Here is a 26,845-nt window from a genome sequence, read left to right as displayed (position 1 = left end):
ATATATCGATCTACTCTAATCAGATCTACTGATCTCTAAGTAGATCAAGATCTACTCTAATATATACACTGCAGAGAGGATAATAACATGACTTCCAAAATCACGAGTTCTATACTCACAAAGACCAAATGTACTGAAGTCGAGTGAATTAAAATCCACGTCCATGGAAGTAACATATATGGCAATCCTATTCAATATAAGTAGAATAAATGAAAATCCAAATGCATACAAAGAGATATAAATAAATAAATGCATAAGTCCATAAAAAAAACCTGTACCATACTCTATTTATAGAGCCTTGGGTGCTGCCAAAGCAGTGTCTTGGCAAAGGTTATACTGGGTGGTTTGACATTGCCTTCCCAGCAATGTCTCCATCCTTTTAAATGCTGAACATCACACAAAGAAGCAACACATGAACCTTTTTAAGGTCTTTGTTGTGACTCAGATGGGATTTGAACCACCTTTGAACCACCAACCTCCCAGAATCAGAGCAGACACTTTAAGCTTTACACCACCGAGACTCGTCCAAATTCATTTAAGTGGAATAAATAAAAATCCAAATCCACAGAAGTTAAAAACAAGGAATTAAAGTCCGTCAGCAGAAGTAGAACAACGAAAAATAAAAATCAATATGAAAATGATCAATGAGTGTCAAAGTCCAGATATGAAAATCAATAAAACTCCAACTTCGTACAATTACAACAGAAATGGAAATGATAACGATAATGAAACCACAGACTTCGTGATCAGCTTCATCACAAGTAATCATTGTTCTATCTCATGACATCACAATTACAGGTGTGACCCAGATGTGAGCAAACGCGAAAGTAACCTCTTCCCTGGATGTTGCCAAAAGACAGCAATCAATTGTACAATGTCGTTTTTGTCACAAAAACCTCTCAAGATGTTACCGTCTTCTCTCAACATAAACCTCTCAAGATGTTTCCGTCTTGTTTCAACAGAAACCGCTCAAGATATTCCCGTCTTGTTTCAATAAGGACAGGGATGTTTCTATGAGGACATAGCCTTTCACTTTTTTCCATATCTTGGCTCGAATACTACCCTCTCTTGCAGAGTTGGGCGAGAGCACATTTCACACACCAATGATTCATGTGCTGACCACCGGACAGGAATATACGGCCACACGCCTGGCATTTAGAAGGGGGGGAGGGGTGACCATGTAAAGCGTGTGGAGCATGCGCCTTGGTGTCAAAGGGCACGTTTCTCCAGACATCTTTCTTCTTGAATGGTGGTGAATATTTTCAGATTCTCCCGACACAGATTTCAACAAGCCCCTGTCTGGAATCGTCTGGCTCGATGTACTCTCATTAACCTGGAAGCTCTTCACGTTTTGCCTAACTTCGTCTCTCCACCTCAACTGTGGCCCATGGGTAGGCCATGTCTGCAGTAGCCATCCTAAAAAAAAAGAGAAGAACTTGGTTATGAATCCTGTCATCACTTATTCCCATCATATGATCTGATCATCTTTGGCTGCATTTCAACAGTACAGTGATGTCAAAACCCAAAGAACAGTGAATTCCAAACTTTTTCCTCCATTGCTGCATTATGTATCTTCTGTGTTCTGGTGTTGCCAAGTATGCATTGCATGTCTCTATCATGGAAGGCCTCAAGCTTCTTCCTGGTCCTGCTCTTGATAATCCATGCCTCTGATCCATAGATTTGTCCTAACTGTTTGGTCATTGCTGAAAGGTCCCTGTTTTTAATGACAGGTTTATGTAGTGCACCAAAAGCTCTTAAGGCATAACCCATCCTCTGGTTAATCTCTATCTCTCTATCTCTATCTCTATCTCTATCTCTATCTCTATCTCTATCTCTATCTCTATCTCTATCTCTATCTCTATCTCTATCTCTCTCTCTATCTCTATCTCTATCTCTATCTCTATCTCTATCTCTATCTGTATCTCTATCTCTCTCTCTCTCTCTCTATCTCTATCTCTCTCTCTCTCTCTCTCTCTCTCTCTCTCTCTCTCTCTCTCTCTCTCTCTCTCTCTCTCTCTCTCTCTCTCTCTCTCTCTCCATCCCCACTACTGGTTATCATTGCTCTGAGGAGCTTAAACTCAGTGACCACTTCACTGGATCTCTTATCTATGTGGATAGGTACCACATAAACCTCTCTAAATCCTTCCCTAGCCACCGAGCCATTAGCTATTTGGTACAGTCATTCTCAATCTCCACTGAGATGTCACTCTCAGAAACACCTCCACCATCTCTACCATATCAGCTCTTGAGGTAGTGACGACACATGCATCAACGGAAAGTATCTCAGTCACAGTTATCAGACCTGGAGATCTTGTTCTAACCCCTACTATCTTTCCAATGTACTTGTGGAGTATTTTCACCTCAAGCAACTGACAGTGTTCACTGTTCGATAACAAGTTGAAGAGGAGTACTGGATATGGTTTGGGCAATTGTACATCCCTACCTAAGTCCGTTATTGACTTGGATCTGTGGGGTTGCATTACAAATCACACTCACCTCTACAATCGTGCCTTTTTGCAGAAACCTGATGAGGTGAACCATCACAGGTGGAATTGAATACCTCCTTAGCACCATCCACATAGCCTGTCGGGGGGGGGGGGATATAATCATCAGCTTTGCACAAACCTACAAAGAGCAGAAATATCTTGATTCTGTGCTCATAGGTCTTCTCCACAAGTTTTTGGTCACAGAAAAGCATGGCAATACATCCTCTACCTTTTCTGAACCTGCACTAGGAGTCTGGAAGCACAACCTCAATAATCTTCTGCAGTGGAACACGTACAGACTTTGTCATTCAGAGCGAGCAAACTGATCCCCTGTCAGCTGTCACATCCTGTCAAATCACCTATCTTCAGGATTAGAAATATCACCACATCTCTCCACTTTACAGGGACTCGCTGCTCTTTCCACACTGTTTGAAATAAATCTAGCACATAGTCTGAGCTCTCTTCCACCAAACCTTACCATCTCCGGCAGTATCCACCATCCCCCACCGGCAGGCTATTTTTCTCTGCATTTGCCTAAAGACTGACAAAGTTGTTCTTTATTGGGTGGATGCAACATCCCTGTCCTTATCAGCCAGTTTGATCACCTGCTCACTAAACATAATTGGGATGTTGATCATTGAAGAGTGGTGACGATGCCATTTGTGAATCATGACATCTCAGCCCCTGCAGAGTTCTCCTGTCTGATCTCTCACTCATGGTACCTTGACAGGATGAACCTGGCTCTCCTACGCCTGATCTCCCACACATCTGATCATGCTCCAAAGACACTCGCCTCCTTCTCAAACTCTTGCTCTGTCTGCCATGCCTTATCCTGAAGCCATTAATTCTTCACTAAATGGACCCTTTGAGGAACAAGCTTTCTCTGTGCCATATACCTCTTATGATCATACACACACAATTTTAATAGCAACCCTCCAAATAGTTGTATGCCGAAAGCAACTAGTAATTGGTGTTCACAACGATCCTTAACCATGTTGTGGAATGTCGGCTGAGACCCTTGTGTGAAGAAGACGAAAATTTGGGATTGAACCATCTTGAACGCCATGTGTAGACGTGCTTGCGTTTGTGCAGTGTGCTCTGTGCACCTCCTTTCCCAACATGAAGGAAAGACTCAACAACTTGTATTTTATGGCCTTCAAAGCCATCCCACCACCAAGTTAACGAAGTAAGAAATGTGTGCAATGGTAAAAACAACTAGCGTCATGCAAACTTACATGATGATTGCATGGAAATTGTGGCCAGCGTTGCAAAAAGAAATTAAAAAACCCATTTTCTGCAGGCAGGTGTTGCACGGTTTCACAAAGCAGGAACTTATGTTCCATCACTTTTTTCTTTTGTCCTCAATTTTTCCATCTTTATTCGTTTTAAATTGGTTTTCTCTGCAAACGCTTCAGCAATTGACACGAGACTTTCAACATACAGTAGGAGCGCCTATCCATGGAGAACGTTTCAACAAAGTTACATGATGACTGGATGGAAAATGGGGCCGGAGTTCCAAAAATGTGTTTTCTGTACGCACGGTTTCAGGTATCAGGAAGAAACGGCCTCGAGCTCGCTTCACTCGGACTCGGCCGAATAACTCCGTTATTTACGACTGATCGACGGCTTTTCCAACCGTTGAGATCATCGAGGTTTCAACCCTTTGAGCCCAGACCCTCTTCAAACAGTGCGTCCAGCTCACTTTGCATATCGGACCCCGATCAGACTGGATGGAAAACCTCAACAGCCGGTGAACACTCCTTCTGGAAATGTTGCATTTGTCGGGTCAAGGACAGACGTAATTGTAATTCCAATCTCCATATCATATTCAGGGGGTTTCGCTCACGTTAAGGACTTCCATTGTATTATATTACACGTAGTGTTCTCATTTACATGTATATTTCTGGAAGTTTATGCTCTGGCAGGTGTTCCATTATCCACGGTGACAAGCTATGACAAAATGTTACAGGAAAAAAGCGTCCCTTCCTTCTTCACCGAGAGGCAATTTTGCCCGCAGTAACAAATGCATTTTCCCGCATTGTATTTTTCACACACGGCTTGACAAAGTACTTAGTGGAACTGATTGTGAATAATTTAACATCGGTGCCTTTCAAGAAAATAACGGCGTCATCGCTGGCCATTTGAAAGCGGTTAGCTGACAGTTTTTTTCCATGACAGGTTCAGTATAAATAACATGGTGTTGTAAAAGGAGCACGGCGTTCCGCGCCCTTTCCTCGTGACGGATACGCCGTTTCGCACCGGCCGACGTCCCCTGGAAATGAAGAGCTTTTTTGGAGGTTGAAATGCCTAAACTGTATCCCAACATGCAATTGTGTGCATCTGACGAGGAGACATCTAATTTGAACCCCAAAAAGACAAGGTCGCACCACCGGCTCACGGTCGTAGCAATGTCAGTGTGGGCCGAGAGACGTGTCTCAATTCATCCTTTCGTAAGGGCCGAAGCGATCGTCGACACCAAAATCCCTTCGGTCCAATCTATATTACCTCCGGTCGCCCCTGAAACAATGGATTTTCTATTGTGCGCAATATTCCATTGTCACATGGTCTGTGACGTCAGTTGCACACTCGTCACAAAATCGCGTTTTAACAGTCCTACTGCTGTGAAAGGAGTAACAATGTATATTATTAACAAGAGTGTATCAGTAATACCACATTGTAATAAGATTCGTGCATTTATCAAACGAGAGTGTGCGAGATCCACACACTCTGCCTTCTTCGGTTCTGGTTGCCTGGGTGGAAATTCATCGTTGTCCCTGGTTTCTCCACGTGACGTCATTGTTCTCGATTCGGTGTATTTAAAGGTATCGAATAAGGTAAATGCACCTCGTTTGTAAAGTATGCTTCGACTATGTGACCTCTCAAAGCGCCGCCACAAATCGTTACTATTTATTAAATGTATTTATTTATTTATTTATTCCCAAATAGCCTCCAAGGAGTGGAAGAAGAAGCTTGGAAATGGAAACAATGATATTACAGGATGGTTGCCAGGTGAATGTGAAACTATTTGAGCATACCTACATTTCCCAGTCCCTCGTAACATGAAGAAGCGTTCGACGGGTAACCCAACTGCAGCGACTACCCGACAACACTCAAATGTTTTCAATACCCTGTGTCGTACCAACCGTATACAAATGGCCATTTCACCTGCACTTTATTGTCAGCCCTCTGGAAAAGTCTCAAGTGGCAGATTTGTGATCGCCAACCATACTTTTACCGCTTCTTAAATCCACCCACCCCTTGAAACCACCTTTCGCAGCCTCATGGATCGATGCAATATTCTGCCCCGTATCGTAATCTGTACAAGGAGGTCAGGATTACAAACCGTAAAAAAAACATAATGGCGATGTGGTCCTTTGAGGCAGGCCAGATGTCAAAGCAGAGTGCTACGCTTCATTACGAGGCGTGTAAAGAAAGTCGACCTGGACTAGTCAACTTCATCTGCACGGGCGGTATAGGCCGGGAGAGAGCTTTTCATTTTCTGCACTCCAAATGAAGCTTACCGGCGAAATAAGGTTTCCTTTTGAACACGGCTGCCCGAGCGGACAGTAATCAGATTAGATTTCGCTATAAATCTATGGAAATCAAGTAAGATCAAAGGTCTAATTAGATTTCGAGGTACACACAGGAACAGCTAAATTCAACGACCTTTGTTCTTCCCGACCTACATTCGATTAAATCAACTTTGGAAAGCGGAATAAAATTATCCGTGTATAGAATGATTCAAATTTTCTTTATTTTCCTCCTGGGTCATCAATATAGAGCGTGCTAGGTTAGTGTAGTTATTTCGTTCAGGCCTGTTATATAAACCAAATTAAACCAAAAGGAACGGCATCTGTAATTCGCACACACAACCTCTTCTCGTGACTACATGTATGTATGTTTGTGTGTGTGTATACATATACATATACACATATATATATATATATATATATATATATATATATATATATATATATATATATATATATATATCAATATCAATGTGTCCCCAAAATTAGAGTTCTTTCTCGAAGCTCGCTGATGTGTCTAATTGAAAGACGAGGTGGTGGTGGTCGACATAATCCGTCGCCGGGTCACAAACGCTCACTCACACCTCCATCCTCAGCAGTCGTTCCGGCGATCACACAAGGTGCGCTTTGGTGAGGATGGAAGAAATCAATCGGTAATTAGTTTCTCCTCGTGAGATGCTTGAAAAAAAAAACAATCGAAAAGGACAAATAGCATTATGCAATAGGGCCACCGAGGGCGTTTGCTTTAAAGATTTTAAAGAATTTACTTTATCCACCGTAACCTGTATCAGCTTGGCGCCTTTACAAACATGACCTTAATGAAAGGTATGAATTTTTCATACTATGTTCCCAGAAGTCAGGTCGAAGGGAAACTTTATCTGCCTCCTATACGAGATGGAACAATAGCAAGCTTTGTGACATTTCACTTGCAGTCGCTCAATTACCATAATTTCTGGCAGTCTCATTTCAAGCAGTGCGAGATGACGCCTGAGCCAGCTCATAAATCTTGGCAATCTCACGGACATCATGAGATACATGCTGCCTCGGATGCTCTTTCTTTCTGCTCATACTCGTCCTGCTCCTCCGAAACCTCCTCTTCTACCTCGTCCTCCACGTCCTTACGTACATTGCCGCTCGCCTTCGGGGTGACGATACCTTGCCCGAGGGGCTGTCGCGCGACTCATAGGGGACAACGGCGAAGCCCCCGGGGCCTCGGTACAGGCACAGCCCCTGCGCATTAGAAAGTCAATGGGGTAATTACGAAGGTGCGCTCGACGCGTTTGTTTCCTGCTTATGTCTGCACTAATAATCATAAAGAGCCCGTGATGTGTTCCTCCTGTCAGAGATAAAAAGGAGCCCCGTGCGTTGTGCCGACGGGTGTGCCTCGGTGATTGATACGCAGGCGGCCTCCCTTATCAACTAATGGCGCTGCTCACACTGCTCTGTAGAGCGGTTCAATAGGCAAGAAATGTTCCATCTATCATGGGAGCCACGACTGCCAGCCTACTATACAGGGGCCCAGAGTTATTACATGATCATACACTTCAAATAAGTGCCTTATTGATGGAGTGTTTTGCTTTGAAGCGTGCAACTTAAATTCTGCTATACATATAAAACACCGAAGTGAAGCACCGTCACGAGCAGACGTCACAACTACAAAGTGGCTCCAATAATGCGGCATGACCACGCGGGTGAAGCCACCGTCTTGTACGGCATGGCCGAAGCACCAACACACGGACCCGTGCGCGTGCGACTCTGCCGCACCGGGCGATGACATCAAAAGGCGTCGCCTACTCGAGCCTTTTCCCACCTCCCAAAAATGCATCATCTCCACCCAATTACATTTGAGGGTCTTGCCAGTGTGTAGCCATGTTTTCATTAGGCTGACAAATTACCATAGCCGAACACAAAAACCACCTCCAAGGTGTCAGGAGGGTGTTTAGTTTCCTCATTAACTCTTGCCCGCTTCCAGCCTTTGTTGTACAATGAAATGGGAGGGGTGGGGCAGAGGAGGGGGGTAGAAGTTGACCGGTGAAGGGAAATGAATGCGGGCCTGCTTGTTGCAAGACAGGGCAGCAAAGTCACCGGGAGCTCTCAAGGCGAAACTAATTGCTTGCTCCAGCACAGCACAAGGGTTAAAAGTTCCGTGATGTACAGATGTGCTGTCCATAACAGGAGAAATAAAGCATGTTTTGCCCTTTAACCCCTTATATACCACTGGTGCCCTAATTTGCTGCACACCATTCAGGAAGTTTACTTTGCATCTCAAATTAAATCTCACTTTAAAAGTCATTCATCAGGAAGAAAATTGTTTGGGCAATCATTGGTTTGCCTGTTTCGGGTTCTCATGGGACGCGATGTCTCGTAGCTTAGGGAAACCCAGGTTAAAATTGTAAAAACACCTCATACAAGGATATATATATATATATATATATATATATATATATATATATATATATATATATATATATATATATATACATACATACATACATACATACATACATACATACATACATACATACATACATACATACATACATACATACATACATACATACATACATACATACATACATACATACATACACACACACACACACACAGTCTGGTGTTGGCGTAGTGGTTAGGATAGCGGATTGGGATCCAAAAAGGTCCTGAGTTCAAGCCCCGTTGGCCGCTTGAATTAATACACACCAGGAGGTTGACTCAGCCTGTCATCCTTCCGAGGTCAGCGAAATGAGTACCTGTGTACTGGGCCCAGTGTATGCCCCGGTTGGAATAGGTGTACCATATCCCTGTGTCGTAAGAGGCCACCAGGGTTGCTTCAGGAAGGACATCTGGCGTAAATCCTATGCCAAATCATTATGCGGATAATGTCGGATGATCCGCTGTGGCGACCCCTGACGGGAGCAGCTTTTTTTTTTTCGTATACCCTGGTCGAGGCTCATATGAGAGCCAACACACAACTCACAGCAAGGAGGCATGAGACAAGAGGGGCGGGAGTGGAAGGGACAAAACAGTGGGGAACAGACATATTAGGTGAACTGTGGAAGGGAGAGGGATGGGGATGGGACGGGGAACATGGCGAAGAGAAGATGGACATTGCAGGGACTTTCAGGAAGGAAAGCAGGGGAACCGAAGGAAGTGGGCTTGGGTGGATTATCGGGGGTAGAAAAGATCGAGGATTTGGATGGGGGAAGATAAGAGGTGGTGGTGAACAGCCGTCTTGAAAGCCTGGGGTGAAGAATGGGAAAGAATAGAGCGAGGAACTTTATTACAAAGGCGGGAAAAAAAGAGGAATGAAAGAGTGAAGATGAGAAGTGATTCGTGATTTTGGGAGTTTTACCAGAAGGGGGTTGTTGGCGGACCTTGAGCGCCCTGTGGAAATGTGATGGGGACAAATCGCAGAGAGAGCAGGGGGGGGCAAGGCTGGAGAGGAGTCGGTAGAAGACGGAAAGACCACCGACCAACCTACGGTGATTGAGTGAGAGGCCCAAAGGCTCAGCTTCATTGCGGGAGATGCCGATGATCTTAAATGCCCTGGTTTCGACAGCGTGAAGCCGAGAAAGGTGGGAGGCAGGAGCACCAGCCCAGAGGGGAGAGCAGTACTCCATCAGGCTTCGGACAAAAGCTTTGTAAGTGGTCAGGAGCTCAAGAGGGCCGAGGAAGGACTTTGCACGACGGAGGATTCCCAGTCGGCGACTGGCTTTTGAGGCGAGGTTGGAAATGTGACTTTCCCAGGAAAGGTCATGGCAGATAGTGAGACCCAGAAGCTTGAAAGAAAAGACTTCTTCCAGAGGATTGTTGAGAAAGTGGATGGAGGGGTTTTCTAAATGGTCCTTTCGAAGAGACATAGTGAGAGTGTGAGATTTGTCTGGATTGAAAGACATGTTCCACGTGTTGGACCAGTTTGTGATTTTATCCAGATCTGCAGTGAGCGAAGAAGCTGCTGCTTGCCGGTCTGAGGGATGAGAGATGGTACGGCAGAGGGTGGAGTCGTCGGCAAAGAGAAATAGAGGATTTTCCAGAGAGTCGGAGAGATCATTGATGAAAACCAGAAAAAGAACAGGGTCCAGAACGCTACCTTGAGGAACTCCAGCCTGCACAGGAAGAGGGGATGAAAGAACTCCATTTAGGGCCACACGTTGACTGCAACAGGAGAGGAAGTCTGTGAGCCATGAGTGGAGATGGCCTTGAATACCATGGGAAGAGAGTTTGGGAAGTCGTCCAGGGTGCCAGACTGTGTCAAAAGCACGTGATATGTCCAGGGATACGGCTCGGATTTCCTGTCTGGCATTGAGGACCTCCATCCATTGATGGGAGAGCAGAAGCAGCATATTCAGGGTAGAGTGACCTTGTCTGAAACCAAATTGATGATTGGAAATCAAGCCATTGGAGAAGAGGAAGGATTTCATGTCTGAAGCGATGATGGATTTCATAACCTTGCTGATGATTGGGAGAAGGCTGATTGGTCTGTAGTTACAGGGATCTGTTTTTGCACCTTTTTTATGCAGGGCAGTGAGGTTAGCAGATTTCCAAGCAGATGGCAGATGACCTTGGGCAAATGAGAGGGTGAATATAACAGAGAGAGGGTGAGCAAGAGCAGAAGAGCAGGCTTTGAGGACACGTGGGCTGATGCCGTCTGGACCGGTTGCAGAATCTGACTCGAGGTTTGAAAGCAAGCTCTCCACCTTGTCAGGAGAAAAGGATACAGAGTCCAGGGACAGTTGCATGCGACTGCGTAAAGTGGGTCGAGATAGTGATGGGTTTAGGACACAAGATTTAGCTGCAAACACCGAGTTTAGACATTCAGCTTTATCACGTGTGGAATCAGCAGTGCGGTCATTTGAGGTAAGGGAGGGGAGGGAGGGGGAACATACACCAGAAACAGATTTGATTAAATGCCACCAGGATTTTGAGGAGGGAGAGAGGTTTGAGAGTTCAGACTTGAGATGAGAAAGATGTTGTTTTCTGGCTCTCCTGAGGGTAGATACACACTTGTTCCGAGCTTTGTGGAAGGAACTGAGATTGCCCTCAGTTGGGTTTGCTTTCCATGAGGCAAAGGCAAGTTGTTTCAGGACAACTGCCTCGCCACAAGCTTCAGTAAACCAAGGGCGGGAGGAAGGGTAGGGCAACTGAAGACGAGAGGGGATAAATCTGTGCATGAGGGAGAGCAAGTTTCTTTGAAAGAATTCCCAGGATTAGTTGATGTTTGAGAAAGTAGTGATAGGAGACCAGATTGTAAGTTTGATGGCTGCTCGGAGACCCTGCCAGTCGGCTTGCGTGAAATGCCAGACTCGACGGCAGTGAGGTGGTTCTCTGATAACAGCCAGAGAGATGTCCACTTTGACAAGGACATGGTCAGAAGAACCAATTGGAGCGAAGGAAGAGCAGCAGATATTGTCAGGGAAATTTGTCAAAATCAGATCCAGAAGAGATGGAGTACCATTGGTTGAGATCCGGGTCGGGAAGTTGACTGATTGAGTCAGTCCCAATGAGTCGCAGAAAGCTTTTGCTGAGGTGCCATGGCAGGTGAGAGAGGTACCCACACCTAGCCAACTGGCGTGATGACAATTGAAGTCACCACATAAGAGGAAGAGAGAGTTTGGATGAGAAGATAGAAGATGGTCCATGTTTTCAGATCGTGAGGTGTAGATGGAGTCATCACTGTTCGGTGGACGGTACAGTACACATATAAACATGAGGTGGGAGTGGAGGGGAAGCCGAAGCGAGAGGTATTCCTGGGGGTGTGGGGGAGTGAGAGCAGTGCATGGAGAGTGAGAAATAGAGTCTTTGATGAAGAGAGCAACACCTCCACCAGGACGAGGCTCAGGTCTGTCATACCGTAAGAGGGAGTAACCGGGAGAGATACTTGGGAGTCAGACACGTCTTGGGAGAGGAAAGTTTCTGTTCGGCAGATAATGTCTGGTTTGTCAGTGGCAACCTGTATGGAAAGATCTGAAAGGTTTGAGCGAAGGCCCCGGATATTTGAAGTCCACACTTTTAATGAAGAGGTAGGGGAGGAGGCTTTGGGTGCAGGAGGTGGAGGGGAAGGGGGAGGGGGAGGGTAGGACAAGGGACGAGGGAGAGAGGTAAGGAGGGTTGTTGAAAGAGTGTGGGGTATTGCAGAATAGCGAGGGGAGGGGGTCGAATGAGGAGAAAAGGCTCTGTGGTGCTGGGGAAGAGGGGGGGGACAAGAGACAAGGAAGAAGGCAGTTGAGGATTTGAGGAGGTGGAGTGAAGAGATGGAGGTGAGAGGGCAGTAGAGGGAGGTAGCTTGCTGGATGAGAGGGGGGGCAACTTTGAGAGGGATGAGTGAGGGGGATGAAAGATGGGAGAAAGGTGAGGGGGAATTTTTGAGAGAGATGGGAGGGAGGCTTGGAGGGAGAAGAGTGGGATGGTTGCTTTGAGAGTGAGAGTGAGGGGTGAGGGGGGTGAGTTGGCACTGAAGTTGGAAAAAAAGAATGGTTGATGGAAAGCGAACATCCATGGCAAACTGTGGTTTTTAAAAGTTTTAGGTCAGAGATGCGATTTAACACAATTCTTGATGGATGCAATGAAGGCGAATTCAGAGAATGGAGAGAAAAAGCGCTGTAATAGTTGGATTTTTTAGGCAAGGATTGAAGGAGAGGTCGAAATGAGAGCAGTCTGTTGAAATAGCAGAAGAGTAGTGCATTGTGAAACAGTAAAGAGTACCACATGTGTGAGAGAGGAAGATGAAGCATTATAAGATCGTTTTTGTTGTTAATATTAATGTTTGAGAGAGTTCAACAGATAAGGTCATGGAAGTGTAGAAAAAAATCGAGGAAGAAGACGAGGAAGTTAAGAGGAAGAAGAAGAAGCAGAACGGGAGAAGGTGAGCGTGTTGTTGTTGTTGTTGGGTATATTTTTTATTTATTTATTTATTTATTTTTTAATTTTTTTTGAGATAAGAAAGAGATTAGTTGGGAGAATGGGGGATGTTTGGAAAGTGGGGAGGATGAAAATTGAAGGTAATGGGGAGGATAGAAATTGAAGGTAATGGGGAGAAAAAACAAAAAAACAAAACAAAAAAACGATCGAACACTGAGTGGAACCGGTAGGCCTCAAGCCTAGGCCAAGGCTTAGGCCTCAAACACCAGGTAAGAACGTCGACAAAAATACTCACAAAATAGCACGATTTTTGAAACAAAACCGAACTAGGAACACACAGTAACATGTAGGTGAGAAAATTAAACAGTTAAAGCGGGACAAATAACGACCGGAAACTTAACTTTGAGAACGTCAGCAGGGAGCCCCGAAGGAGACCTCTCGTCCTCCAAAACCGGAACCAGACGATAAAAGAAGAAGATAAATATATAGATATATATATATATATATATATATGTATATATATATATGTATGTATGTATGTATGTATGTATGTATGTATATATATATATAAATATATATATATATATATATATATATATATATATATATATATATATATATATATGTATGTATGTATGTATGTATGTATGTATGTATGTATATATATATGTATGTATATATATATATATATATATATATATATATATATATATATATATATATATATATATATATATATATATATATATATATGTGTGTGTGTCAGTGAGTCAGTGTGCGGGTCAGTGTGTGGGTCAGTGTGTGGGTCAGTGTGTGGGTCTGTGTCTGTGTGTGTGTCTGTGTCTGTGTGTGTCAGTGTGCAGGTGTTAGTGTGTATGTCTCCTCCTTAACTCCAAAACTATAAAACCGATCAGCCTGAAACTTTGCGTGCACACTAAGAAAACTCCAAGGAAGTGCAAGAGTGAAAATTGGATGGTGGGCTGTTGGCGTTAGTTAAAACACCCCTTTTGAAGATAATTAACGGCCTTTTAAAAATAGTATCTAATTATAGGACTCAGCCTTATCGTGGGAGAGACCAATGATCCTAAATGCCTTGGTTTCCATAGCGTGGAGCCGAGAAAGGTGAGAGGTGGGAGTAACAGCCCAGAGGAGAGAGCAGGACTCCATCAGGCTGCAGAACAAAGCTTTGTATGTGGTCAGGAGCTCAGGTGGGCCGAGGAAGGACTTTGCCCGATGGAGAATTCCCAGTCGGCGACTGGCTTTGGAGACCAGGTTGGAAATGTGGCTTTCCCAGGAAAGATCACGACAGATAGTAGTGAGACTCTGAAGCTTAAATGAAAGGACTTCTTCCAGAGGATTGTTGAGAAAGTAGATGGGGTGGGGTGGGGGGTTCCAGATGGTGCTTTCGGAGAGACATAGTGAGAGTGTGAGATTTTCAGGGTTGAAAGACATGTTCCACGTGTTGGACCAGCTTGTAATTTTATCCAGATCTGTAGGGATTGAAGAGGCTGCTGGTTTCCAATCTGAGGGATGACAGATGGTATGGCAGAGGGTGTGGTAATCAACAAAGAGATATAGAGGATTTTCCAGAGAGTCGAAGAGATCATTGATGAAAACCAGAAAAAGAACAGGACCCAGAACACTGCCTTGAGGAACTCCAGCCTGAACAGGAAGAGGGGATGAGAGAACTCTATTTTGGGCCACACGTTGACTGTGACAGGAGAGGAAGTCTGTGGACTATGAGTGGAGATGTCCTTGGAAACCAGAAGAAGAGTTTGGTGAGCAGGGTAGGGTGGCAGACCATATCAAAAGCATGGGATATGGCTCTGATTTCATGTCTGGCATTGAGGACCTCCATCCATTGTTGGGAAAGCAGGAGCAGCAAGTCCAGGGTCGAGTGACCTGGTCTGAATCCAAAATATGATCGGAAATAAAGCCGTTGGAGAAGAGGAAGGATTTAATGTCTGAAGCGATGATGGATTCCATCACCTTGCTGATGATTGGGAGAAGGCTGATTGGTCTGTAGTTGCAGGGATCTGTTTTTGCACCTTTTTATGCAGGGCAGTAAGTTTGCTGATTTCCAAGCAGATGGCAGATGACCTTGTGCAAATGGGAAGGTGAATAGATAAGAGAGACAGTGAACAAGAGCAGAAGAGCAGGTTTTCAAGACACGTGGGCTGATGCCGGCTGGACCGGTTGAAGAACCTGAGTCAAGTTTTGACAGCAAACTCTCCACCTTGTCAGGAGAAAAGTACACATAGTCCAGGGACAGTTGATGTGACTAGGTAAGGTAGGTAGAGAAAGGGATAGGTTTAGGACACAAGATTTAGAAGCACACACGGAGTTTATGCATTCAGCCTTTTCACATGCCGTATCAGCAGTGCGGCCATTTGAGGTAAGGGAGTGGATGGAGGGCAAACATACACCAGAATCAGACTTACCGAGACACCACCAGGATTTGGAGGAGGGAGACAGGTTTGAGAGTTCAGACTTGAGATTAGATGTTGTTTTCTGGCTCTCCTGAGGGTAGACACACACTTGTTCCAAGCTTTATGGAAGGAACTGAGATTACCCTCAGTTGGGTTTGCTTTCCATGAGGCAAAGGCAAGTTGTTTCAGGACAACTGCCACGCCACAAGCTTCAGTGCACCATTGGCAGGAGGAAAGTAGGACAACCGAAGACGAGATGGGATAAATCTGTGCATGAGAGAGAGCACGTTTCTATGGAAGAATTCCCAGGACGAGTTGATGTTGGAGGAAGTAGAGATGGGAGACCAGTCTAGACGTTTGATGGCTGCTTGAAGTCCCTGCCAGTCAGCCTGAGTGAAATGCCAGACTTGACGGTGCTGAGGTGGTTCTCTCATAACAGCCAGAGATGTCCACTTTGACAAGGACGTGGTCAGATGAACTGATTGGAGCGGAGAAAGAACAGCAGATATTTTCAGTGAAATTGATCAAAATCAGATCCAGAAGAGATCTCGTACCATTGGTTGAGATGCGGGTCAGGAAGTTGACAGATTGAGTCAGTTCCAATGAGTCACAGAAATCCTTTGCTGAAGCACCATGGCAGGTGAGAGAGGTACCCACATCCATCCAACTGGCATGATGACAGTTGAAGTCACCACATATGAGGAAGAGAGTCGGGATGAGAGGATAGAAGTTGTTGCATGTTTTTGGAGAGCGAGACTTAATTGGAGTTATCACTGTTTGCGGGACGGCACAACACACATATAAACATGAGGTGGGAGTGGAGGAGATGCCGTTGCCAGGGGTATTCCTGGAGGTGTGTGGGAGAGAGGGCAGTGCATGGTGAGAGAGGGCAGAGAGTCTTGCTATTATATGTTATGTGAATGGAGTCTTACTGTTATATGTTATATGAGGTGAGTGAGGAATATCACTGTTATTTGAGTAAAATGGAAATGTTGAAAAGAAGAATATTGAATGTAGCAAGCGTTTTCTGCATCTAATCGATCGGAGAAACTGGATTGAATGTGACTCGCCATTATTATAAGTGAGGAAGAAGATGAAGGAGGAAGAGTTTTGTTTTAATGCAAATTGAAACTGGCCCCTCTATCCTCACCTTACTCACCTACAGTATGTCGTACTGTTTGCAGATTGGGCTCGATTATTAGTATCCCCTCTTGGACAATTCTTGCCGACCGGACGCACGTAGGGACAAATGCTGGCACACTGAGACCGAACTCCTTTTCTATTATAGATTATTTTAAACGTCCATATTGTTGTATTCACACATTATTCGATACGCCGGATGTGTTCGGACAGTGTTTGTCCCCGGACGTGCCTGGGCGGTGGTCGTCTCCTGACTCAACCGCACATCTGCCTTCCCTTCCCTCACCTCACACTTACCTTCTCCCACATCCCACTTCCGAATTTTTTTTTAGCCCTTTTGGGCATGTTCCAGTTATACATAGCCTAGTTATGTATTATATGCAAGGAAACACACCCTTGGGGCATCCCATTTGCAATATAGCAACAAAAGGAAGTCACTTTCAAACTAAAAATGCCCCAAGGGCTTGGTCCTTTTCAATAAATAGCAAGGCATTTAGAGTTGGCCAGTAAAGCTTTGTTGATGGACGGAGAAGCAATTCATCAACTGATAAAGTTTTGATAACATGTCATTCAAAAGGTCCAAAAGTGTGGTTTGGAACTATTTTGGGAAGGTTAAAAAAGACAGTCCCAAAGTTGCACGCTCACTTTGTTCAATAGACTTTGCTTATCACTGTAATATGTCCAATATGCTGAAACATTTGAAAACCAAACACCAGAGAGAGTGTCTATTAGTGACGATTGAGAATGTGGATTCAAAGAAACCAAAGTCTGCAACAACAAGAAGTTTGCTTTCGCAATTGACGAATGAAAGCACTTTCTCCCTGGTATGCTGCCTTCTCTTTCTCCACCCCTTCTCGATCCCCCATCCTCACTCCACCACTCCTCTTCCTCTTCCTCTTCCTCTTCCTCTTCCTCTCACACACACACACACACACACACACACACACACACACACACACACACACACACACACACACACACACACACACACACACACACACACACACACACACACACACACACACACACACACATCCCTCCCTCACCCCTCTTTCTCCCCTCCCCCCCACTCTTGGTATTCCCATCAGCCATGCGAAGGGTGATATTTACTCATACTGGATATGCATTTGAATGATTGTGTCTGAACGGGGTAAACTTTGTGACTACAGCACGTAGCACGTAATACAATCCTGGATGATACCTCATTTAAGAGCTCTTGGGTCCGGACAGTGCATGCGAAGGTTTACAAATGTTGATATTCACACAGTTTCGAGTTACGTGCATTTTGTTGCGCACAATGGTGGTGTGTAGGCTCAGTCATTGGTTTCGCACACCAACCAGAAGTAAAATATATATATATATATATATATATATATATATATATATATATATATATATATATATATATATATATATATATATATATAACCACAAACTATTCAGCCAATTCCACTCAAGGAATAATTTATTTTTCCTCGATTTACTTTACCTTGCCAGTGTGTGGCCATGAGAAACCTTCGTAGCCTCAACAGTTGGTGACTTAAAAAAAAAAAAAACTCTTAAAAAAAAGAGAAAAACTGAAACAAACAAAAAAAACTTTACCAAGAAACCTGAGCAGTCTTAACAGTTAGTAGCGATTATATGGACTTGAAATTGTGAGAGGGTGGGGGGTTGGTAGGGAGGATTGACGACTTGAAGAAAAAGGGGGAGTTGCAGACCTGGTGTTGGGTGGGGGGATTGAACAACAAAGGAGGACTGCGGGACAGAGAGTTGGAGTGGTGGGGAGGCAGACAATGGATCGTGTTGAGAAAGGGGGGTTGAGATCTTGGGGTTGGGAGGGGGCTTGTGGACTTGGCATTGTGGATAGGGGTATTGAGGACTTTAAGAAAAAAGGGGTTGAGGACTTGAAATCACATTTTACATGACGCTGAATTTTCACAGGACCCTGCCATTATCCTGTCAAAGGACATTCTGAGTAACCATAAATATTCCACACTCGATTGGGAACTAATTCCCTTTCAACAACCCCGTGGGACCGGGTTATCTATTTGTACCTATATAAATGCAAGTTGCGGGATTGTGTCTGAACGGGGTAAACATCGTAACCACAGCAAGCATAATGCTGAATGATACCTCATCAGTTGGGTCCGGACAGTGCATGCGGAGTTTCACAAGCATCAATATTCACCCAATTTCAAGTTATGTGCATTTTTTTGCGCACGCAGGTGGAGTGTAGGATCAGTCACTGGTTTGCACATCTATGGAAAGTAGAAAATAATATAATTCGATGATTAATATAACACAATACCCGACACAATGATTGATACACAAGGATACACTGTAAGGAAACTAGATGCAGGAGGAGGCCATTCGGCCCATCATGCCTGTGCAACATCAACACAAGACCAATTTTATCCGTCAAAACAACGCAATTTCATTATTGAGGGAATGAGGGGTGGAATATGGATGAGAGAATGTGGCACACACAGGGGTATCCAAAGGGTGTCAAAAGAAAAATTTATGTATTTTAATTATTTGGATTAAAAAAAGAAAGCAATTTTTTGAGGGGGGGGAAGGGGGGTGAATGGGCAAAGATGGTTCTTGGGTGAGAAACACACAACATCAATCACACACCACCTCTTCACAAGACCACTACAGACATAACACTCCGCAGAGATGTAAAAAAAAAAATCACCCATCTTTATTGAAGCTACCTAAAAGTCCAGCCAATATCCCTGTACCCTTCGATCAATGCCAAAATCCGTTTACCCTTCAATACTTCTGGGTACCTATCAATTCACAATTTAAACGTATCTACTGTATCTGCTGCCATGACCTTTCCAAGGAGACCATTCCATGCATTAACTACTCTTTGAGTAAAAGTCCCCTGCCTTACTACTATATTAACTCTCCTCTTCTCAGGCTCTGGCACCTGGTCCTATCACTGTCTACCCAGCTGAATAATTCATCTTCACTTATTTTATCTCGACCTTTCATTATCATAAAAATCTTCATCATATTTCCTCGTAACTGCTTCCTTTCTGGTGTATAAAGCTGAGTCTAGCTAGGCCCGGAATCAATGTAGTAGCCCTGCGCTGAACCCTTTCTATGGCAGCTCTGTCTATTTCTATATAAGAAAACAATATCTAAGAAACAAACCTTTCTATATAAGGTCCCACAGTAGAAAGTGCATGTCAAAGCAGAAATTCTACCATGAAGTCCAAGGAACTGTCTGTAGAACTCTGAGATAGAATTGTGAGGAGGCATAAATCTGGGGAAGGGTATAAATAATTTCTAGAAGGTTCCCAAGAGCACAGTGAGCTCTGCCATTAGGAAATGGAAAGAATATAGAACTACCCAGACTCTTCCTTGAGCTAGCCGTCCAACTAAACTGAGCAACTGGGCAAAAAGGACCTTGGTCAGCAAGATGACCAAGAACACAATGACCACTCTGACAGAACTACGTGGCTGAGATGGGAGAACCTGCCGGAAGGACAGCAATCTCTGCAGATCTTCACAAATCGAGGATTTATGGGAGAGTGACCAAACATAAGCCACTCCTGAGAAAAAGGCACATGACGGCATGCCTGGCGTTTGCAAAAAGGCACGTGAAAGACTCAGAGTATGAGGCTAAAGATTCTGTGGTCTGAAGAGATGAAAATTGAACTATTTTGCCTGAATGAAAAACACTTCAACTGGTGGAAACAGCACAGCTCATCACTCATATAACACCATCCGTACTGTGAAGCATGGTGATGGCAGCATCATGATATGGGGGATGCTTTTCAGCTACAGTGACTGGGAGACTTGTAAGGATAGAGGGGATAATGAATGGAGCAAATGGAGGCAAATTCTTGAGGAGAACCTGCTTCAGAGTGCAAAAGACCTTCGACTGTGGTGAAGATTTATATTCCAACAGGACAAAGACCCCCAAGCATACAGCCAAAGCAACATTGGAATGGCTTCAGAACAAGAATGTGAAAGTGCTTGAGTGGCTCAGCCAAAGCCCAGACTTGAATCCCATTGAGAATCTGTTGAAAGACTTGAAGATTTCTCTCCAGTGACGCTCCCCATCCAACTTGACAGAGCTTGAGTAAATCTGCAAGGAAGAATGGGAGAAAATCCCCAAATCCAGCTGTACAAAGCTGATACAGATATACCCAAGAAGACTCGAAGCTTTAATTGCTGCCAAAGGGCTTCTCAGAAGTATTAACTCGGGTGGGGGGGGGGGGGGTGTGGAGCAGGGGGTTGAACATTTATAGATGCAAGACATTTCAGCTTTTCATTTGAATTAATTTGTAAAAACTTCGAAAAAACAGGTTTCGCTTTGTCATTATGGGATATGTTATGGCGATCAGTGACAAAAAAATTGAGTTTAATTGATATTTAATTCAGGCTGTAACACAACAAAATGTGACAAAAGTCGAGGGGTGTGAATACTTTCTGAAGACACCGTACATACATCCATCGTTTCCAAATATCTTTATACGAGGTAATTCACATTAAAAGTACACATATGTAGACACTATAATGTCCGTATGCTGCTGGGTACTTATGTAGGCTCGGTTGTACTATGAGCCTCAGAATGTGTCAGATGTAAAATCATTATGTTACCTTCTGAATAACTGTATCCTTTGATTATTCAACCTTTGGCACTTGGATCGGCTTACCTGTGAAAGGAGGTTATTTATTGGCCCCACCTGATTATGTTTATGTATATATATATATATATATATATATATATATATATATATATATATATATATATATATATATATATATATATATATATATATATATATATATATATACATAAATACATAGTTTTCAAAGTTTATAATTGTTGTTGTCTCGATATTGATTATTTCCTTTTTGAATCTGAAACTTCTTAACTGGATAAGCTCCCCTCATAACCGGTGATTCGAATAAAATGAATTCATAAGCATTAGGCTATTTCATTATGAGCGTAAAACAAAATTGTCGCTGCGTACAAGTGTTCGACACATAAGGAAACTATTTTTAAAAACTGTATAGGTTCTGGGATACAATGGTCATTCCATCCAATTTCCTTTCATTCAACTTGTCGTTCGTCAACATTGCGAATATGTCAGAAGCACGTGGTCGGTATTATATTGCGCATTTGGCCTTTCAATTTGATTTCTAAGTGAAGGAACTCCAAAGTAACATGATGTCATGAATTGACCGAATGGGCTGGTGGTTCTTTGGTGCACAAATATCGCTGATCATTGAGCGTGTGGTTCTGGATGAGAGGAAGAGGGAAGTGCTTCTCACATCCCTCGACTAATTGCCTGTCCATCCAAGTGTAGGGATGGACAGTGGGGAGAAAACCGCGTGCGACGTTAACAGTCGGAGCTGGGTCTGCTTTAATGGGCGGGATTTGGAAACATGCATTATTCAAGTGCTGGGAGCATCTTCTGTTGAGAGGTTGGTGGCAGGAGTGGGATGTGGTGGGGGCTCACTCAGCATATGGCGTGCCGTCATGGCAACTCGCAGTGGAAAGGGTTCCATTGTCACTCGACCAGGCCCGCACGCATTGCCTGCAGGGCGTCTCGAGCCCCTGTGGGTACGAACCGCCCTTTTTCCAATATCCCACCTGCTCTTCAGCATGACAGGGACAACAGGCCAATGGGAACTTTACAAAAGGAAACTATAAACAAAGGAAGCATTCCTTGATTAGAGTGATTGGTCCTCCAATGGAAATGCTACTTATTATAAGACAGATCTAATCAATCTCTTTTGTTGCTTGAATTCGTATCCTGCTTTCAATTCCATAACCATTCTGAAGTTTACGAAATGTTTACCCAGACTCATGTCTGCAATATACACATCAATCTTGTGCGTCATTGGTGGAAAAGCGTGAGGATAAAGTTTTGGAAATTATTTTGTAATAACTGAGCTTTCTGCATGAGCAACTACTTACTCCTGAGGGACGCAATGGAAACACGACGGGAACTCGAGAAGAACTCGTGGCTAGCGGCGTGCTGTGACCCGATGCGTCCTCTTGGAAGTGATGACAGCCGGTAGAGGCAGCCGAGCTTCTGGACGATTCGTGCAACAGGTGGTATGCGGTAGCGAGCGAAAAACATCTCCGACAGCAAAAAGACGTGAGGAGTTTGTCTCACTCTGTTATCGACCAACGAGGCATTGAAAGAGCTATAATTACTTTGCAAAACTTAAATGTAAAGCACACTATAGGCCAGGGATGGAAAAAAAAAACAAACGTTTCACCGAGAAAGTTTCGCAGTAGTTCGATGCTCGGATGTCTGTATAATCGTCAGCAAGAGGCGGCATGACATATCATGTGTCCACATCTTTACTTGGGGAATTTAGTTCTGCAAATGAAACTCACAATACTACAAGACATGGCAAAAAAAATTTACTGAGGTATATACAGTATATATATGTATATATATATGTATATATATATATATATATATATATATAATTAAATAATACATTAATGTATTTCTTACTCATAATGGATAGCTGACTTTTGAAAGATAGAAAAATACATTGGCGTTTCTTGGACGATTGCTTCTCTGTATGTATGAATGTATGTATATATCTATTTATATCACAAAGTTTGGAAACTATATTTTCCTTTACACATGGCAGAATGTGGTGCCATATATTCATTGCACATATCGAGAGAGGTTCGGGACAGTGAGCTTCACTTACCCTTGCCAGAGTTTAGCAGTGAAGGGAAAGTCACAAACATTATAACGTCCCACCTTTGAGGTGCCAACAGTGACACAATAATCATTCGATGTCCTGGCTTGCCGAGTATTTTGTGGTCTAGCTGATGGTGGAGGTACACAAGCAGCCAGTTATCGGGGGCAGAAATCGAAGTCATATCAATAGAAAAGGGAAAGAGAGCCAAGATTACTGTGTAATTCAGGCAAGTCGAGTTTTGAGGTCAGATTGGGAAAGTTGATAAGTCGGATTGCTTTATACTCGACTCTGTTAAATAAGTGGAGATAGAACCTACCCAATGGTGACAGCAGTACTTCATAAAATAGCTCCGCAAAGCGGTCGAAACCCCTCAGCCCATGCATTGTAAAAGGAAGCAGTGATATCACGATGATGTAGTCAGTTAGAGCACGTTGGACGTCATATCGAAAATCAATCAGACTTCAAGATGGCTACCGTGGCGGCGAGTGAAAATCGCAGCATGCCCATTTTCGAAAGGAACCTTCCTCTACTCAACTCCAACACACACTGCAAAAATGCACTTAATCGGACAAGCCAAGCCGTTCTTGAAATTGACGAAAACCAATTTCAAGACGACTGCCATGGCGGCCACACTGAAAATCGCAGCGCACCCATTTTCGAAAGGAACCTTCCTCTACTCAACCCCAACACACACACTGCAAAAATGGATTTAATCGGACAAGGCGTTCTCCTCAAAATCGACGGAAACCAATTTCAAGATGGCTGCCATGGAGGCCACATTGAAAATCGCAGTGTGCCCATTTTTGAAAGAAACCTTCCTCTACTCAACCCCAACATACCCTGTAAAAATGGATTTAATCGGACAAGGCGTTCTCCTCGAAATTGACGGAAACCAAAAGTTGACAGACGCCCGGACAACGCCTGTGACGACAATACCCCTTAGCCAATTCGGGCTGAGGGGTAACAGTAACGAATCAATCCTTTATATAACGGGAACAACTGTTCAGATGACAAGAATTGGCACCATCTGAACTGGACTCCTAGTATATTAGAAGCATCCTTTGCTAATTGTAAAATGTGAGGTTTCCAAGATAGATTTGATGTTTCAGTTATCCCAATTGTACATTTAATGTATTGAGTGGTAAAATTGTAGAGCCTTAAAAGGAGATGGACAAGTTGAGAAGAGTGCTGAGTGGTTTGCCATTTCATTCGCAGCAGTCGATCAGGGCAGGAATTTGTAATTTGCTCAGGTGCCAGCGACCAATGCTGGTCCACCAGTGTTAGCAGACGGAACGTCTGGCTTTATGTCGATCAGAGGGACGGCACACATTGATACCTCTCCTTACATACGAAACACCAAGGTGACAGTTTATAGTTGGGTCAGGATTCTAACTCAGGCGAGACAGCTTAGAGGTGAGTAGCTGGACTAATTAGCCATCCCGCCAGCCATAATCATGAACACATTCAAAATAAAGCAAACTTTGACTTGTGCTCAAATGAACAGGCACTGGGGTTGTGAACCCGATCCAAAACTATTCATTACAAGTTAAACAACAAACATTAGTTTAAAATTAAAATAAAAAATAAAAAAACAAACATGTAGGGAAACCCCATAAGGATCACGTGCAAACAAGCAAGCCGCAAATTGATCAGCTTCATGGCGATGCACAGTGAATCAATCATCATACCACATTTATCAATGATCCCACATCATATCTGTCAGCTTTTATAACATGTTGAGCAGTTTCTACAGAAAGGAGACTTCCGGTCGTAGTATAAATTTTGACTTGTATACACAGAGAGGGTGTGTGCTTACACTTTGAAAATACTTCAATAAACCATGGGCAAATCGCTGCTAATACATCAAACTAGAAAAGAGCTTGTCAAGTATACAGACCTATACAGAAGAGGGGTGCCGGAGCAGAAAAAAATAAGACTGCAAAATGAAAGGGAACATGCAACGAAACACACGAGTGCACCGAGCGGCCATTTTACATCGAAAGAGGCCGACACACTGTATGCGTTTTCGGTTCGGAAGGTACATGTTTAAGGCAAGCCCATATTTAATAGAACTTGCATCACCCAATCCAGATCTGGTTACTTAGACTTTAGTAAAGCATCAATAAGATTATCAGCAGAATAGACAATGATAGTTCTGGGCACCCTCGCCTGAGAGTAAAGGAGAGTGAGACAGTATTAAGGTAGGAGTCTTTCAATCAGAGAGCAGTTAATGCATAGAATATGGTCCCCCTAGAAAGGTAGTGGCAAGAGAAAGAGAAGGTAGGTTTATATTGGAATTAGATAGACACATGGACACATTTGGGATAGAACCCTGTACCCCTCCATTGGAGATAGAAGGGCACTGGGATATTGACAGAACTTGCTGGAAGCTTTATGTGATGGGTGATAGCATACGTGTGTAGTGATTCTAATGTCTGCTGGAAGCTGTGATCCCTGATGTCTGTAAGAGGGTCTGCCTTCATCCCCTCCACATCCCAATAATAAATAAGTAAAAATAACAAAACAAAACAAAACAAAATTTCCAAATGGCCTCCTTCTGTGTCAAAGTTCCTCTTTATTCCTCGTTATTGAAGCAGCCAGGGTTTGAGGTCAAGATTGAATGAACACGCATGTAGAATTCAAGCTCCTCTCCCTCTCCTGACTAAGGTTCTGATGTGCCACTGCCTGAGCCAATATGAGTTGAGGGGTGAGCGTACGGTATGTGGCGTACGACACTCGCTCGCTGAAAGCGCCGTTATTTTGACTTCCGGTTCCAGATTTTGAGCGATGGTTGGTTCTCTCCATGAATCTCTGCCGACTTTCTCAAAGATAAGTTGCCAGTCATTGTTTGCCATATTTTGCCTGTTTATGTTGTTGCCTCCATGTTTACTGTGTGTTCCTAGTTCGGTTTTGTTTCAAAACTTGTGCTAGTTTGGTGAGTTTTCACCAGTTTGTCATATCAGGTTTGCCTTAAGGCCTTCCGATTTTCCTGTCGATGTACACGATCATGTTTATTGTATTTTCTCCACATTACCATCAGTTTTTGTTTTTTTTTCACTTTTCCCTCCACCCTCCTTCTAACCCTCCCAACTATACCATCTGTTTCATGTCTTAAAATAAAATATAAAAGAAAAAAAAAACCTTTTCCCTACTCACCTTTCACCCCACATAACCACGTGACTTCCTGTAATGACTCTTCTTCCTCCTTCTGCTGATCCACCATCTTCCTTCCACTTCAGCCAACCCACCTTCACCATACACCTTCACGATTCTTTTCTTCAACCTTTCCTCCAACTAATCTTACACAATCTTTAAAAATAAAAATGAAATTTTTTTTTTGTATCTTTTCACTTCTCACCTTACACTTTCCATAGCCATGTGATTTATCCACTCCCCTCCCCCCCCCTCCGCCTTTCCTCTTCTTCTCCGCTTCCTCTTCCTGTAACTTTCGTCGACCAATCATCTTCCTCCTACTTTAGCCGATATAAATTCACCAACACCTTCATGGTGTTTTTTCTCCAATCTCTCCTTTACTTAATCTTACCTAATGTTTATGAAAACAAAACGGTCTCTGAAAATGTTCCAACTTCCTCTTTCATACGTGTGGTTCTCAGTATTGTACCATAATTCATTTCTCTTCTTCTTCTTCTTCTTCTTCTTCTTCTTCTTCTTCTTCTTCTTCTTCTTCTTCTTCTTCTTCTTCTTCTTCTTC

At 43.5% G+C, this 26,845-nt stretch overlaps 2 protein-coding genes across 2 annotated transcripts in view; one reads left to right on the top strand and one right to left on the bottom strand.

The window, feature by feature from the left end:
* The window catches only part of LOC147019384 (uncharacterized), a 63,738-nt gene that overhangs the window by 22,892 nt on the left and 14,001 nt on the right, over positions 1-26,845 (top strand). The gene's annotated exons all lie outside the window — the stretch shown is intronic.
* Positions 366-26,439, bottom strand: LOC147019385 (uncharacterized). Its single transcript, XM_085899871.1, has 3 exons — positions 26,290-26,439; positions 2,497-2,583; positions 366-1,416 (listed from the first exon to the last, which is right to left on the bottom strand). The coding sequence occupies exons 1-3, from the start codon at positions 26,354-26,356 to the stop codon at positions 1,109-1,111; spliced, it is 462 nt and encodes a 153-aa protein (XP_085755997.1). The 5' UTR covers positions 26,357-26,439; the 3' UTR covers positions 366-1,108.

This window comes from Eptatretus burgeri, chromosome 10, assembly GCF_056783735.1.
Source record: "Eptatretus burgeri isolate ZD-2024b chromosome 10, Ebu_testis_v1, whole genome shotgun sequence".
Taxonomy (NCBI): domain Eukaryota; kingdom Metazoa; phylum Chordata; class Myxini; order Myxiniformes; family Myxinidae; genus Eptatretus; species Eptatretus burgeri.
This window is presented reverse-complemented; position numbering and strand designations above follow the sequence as displayed.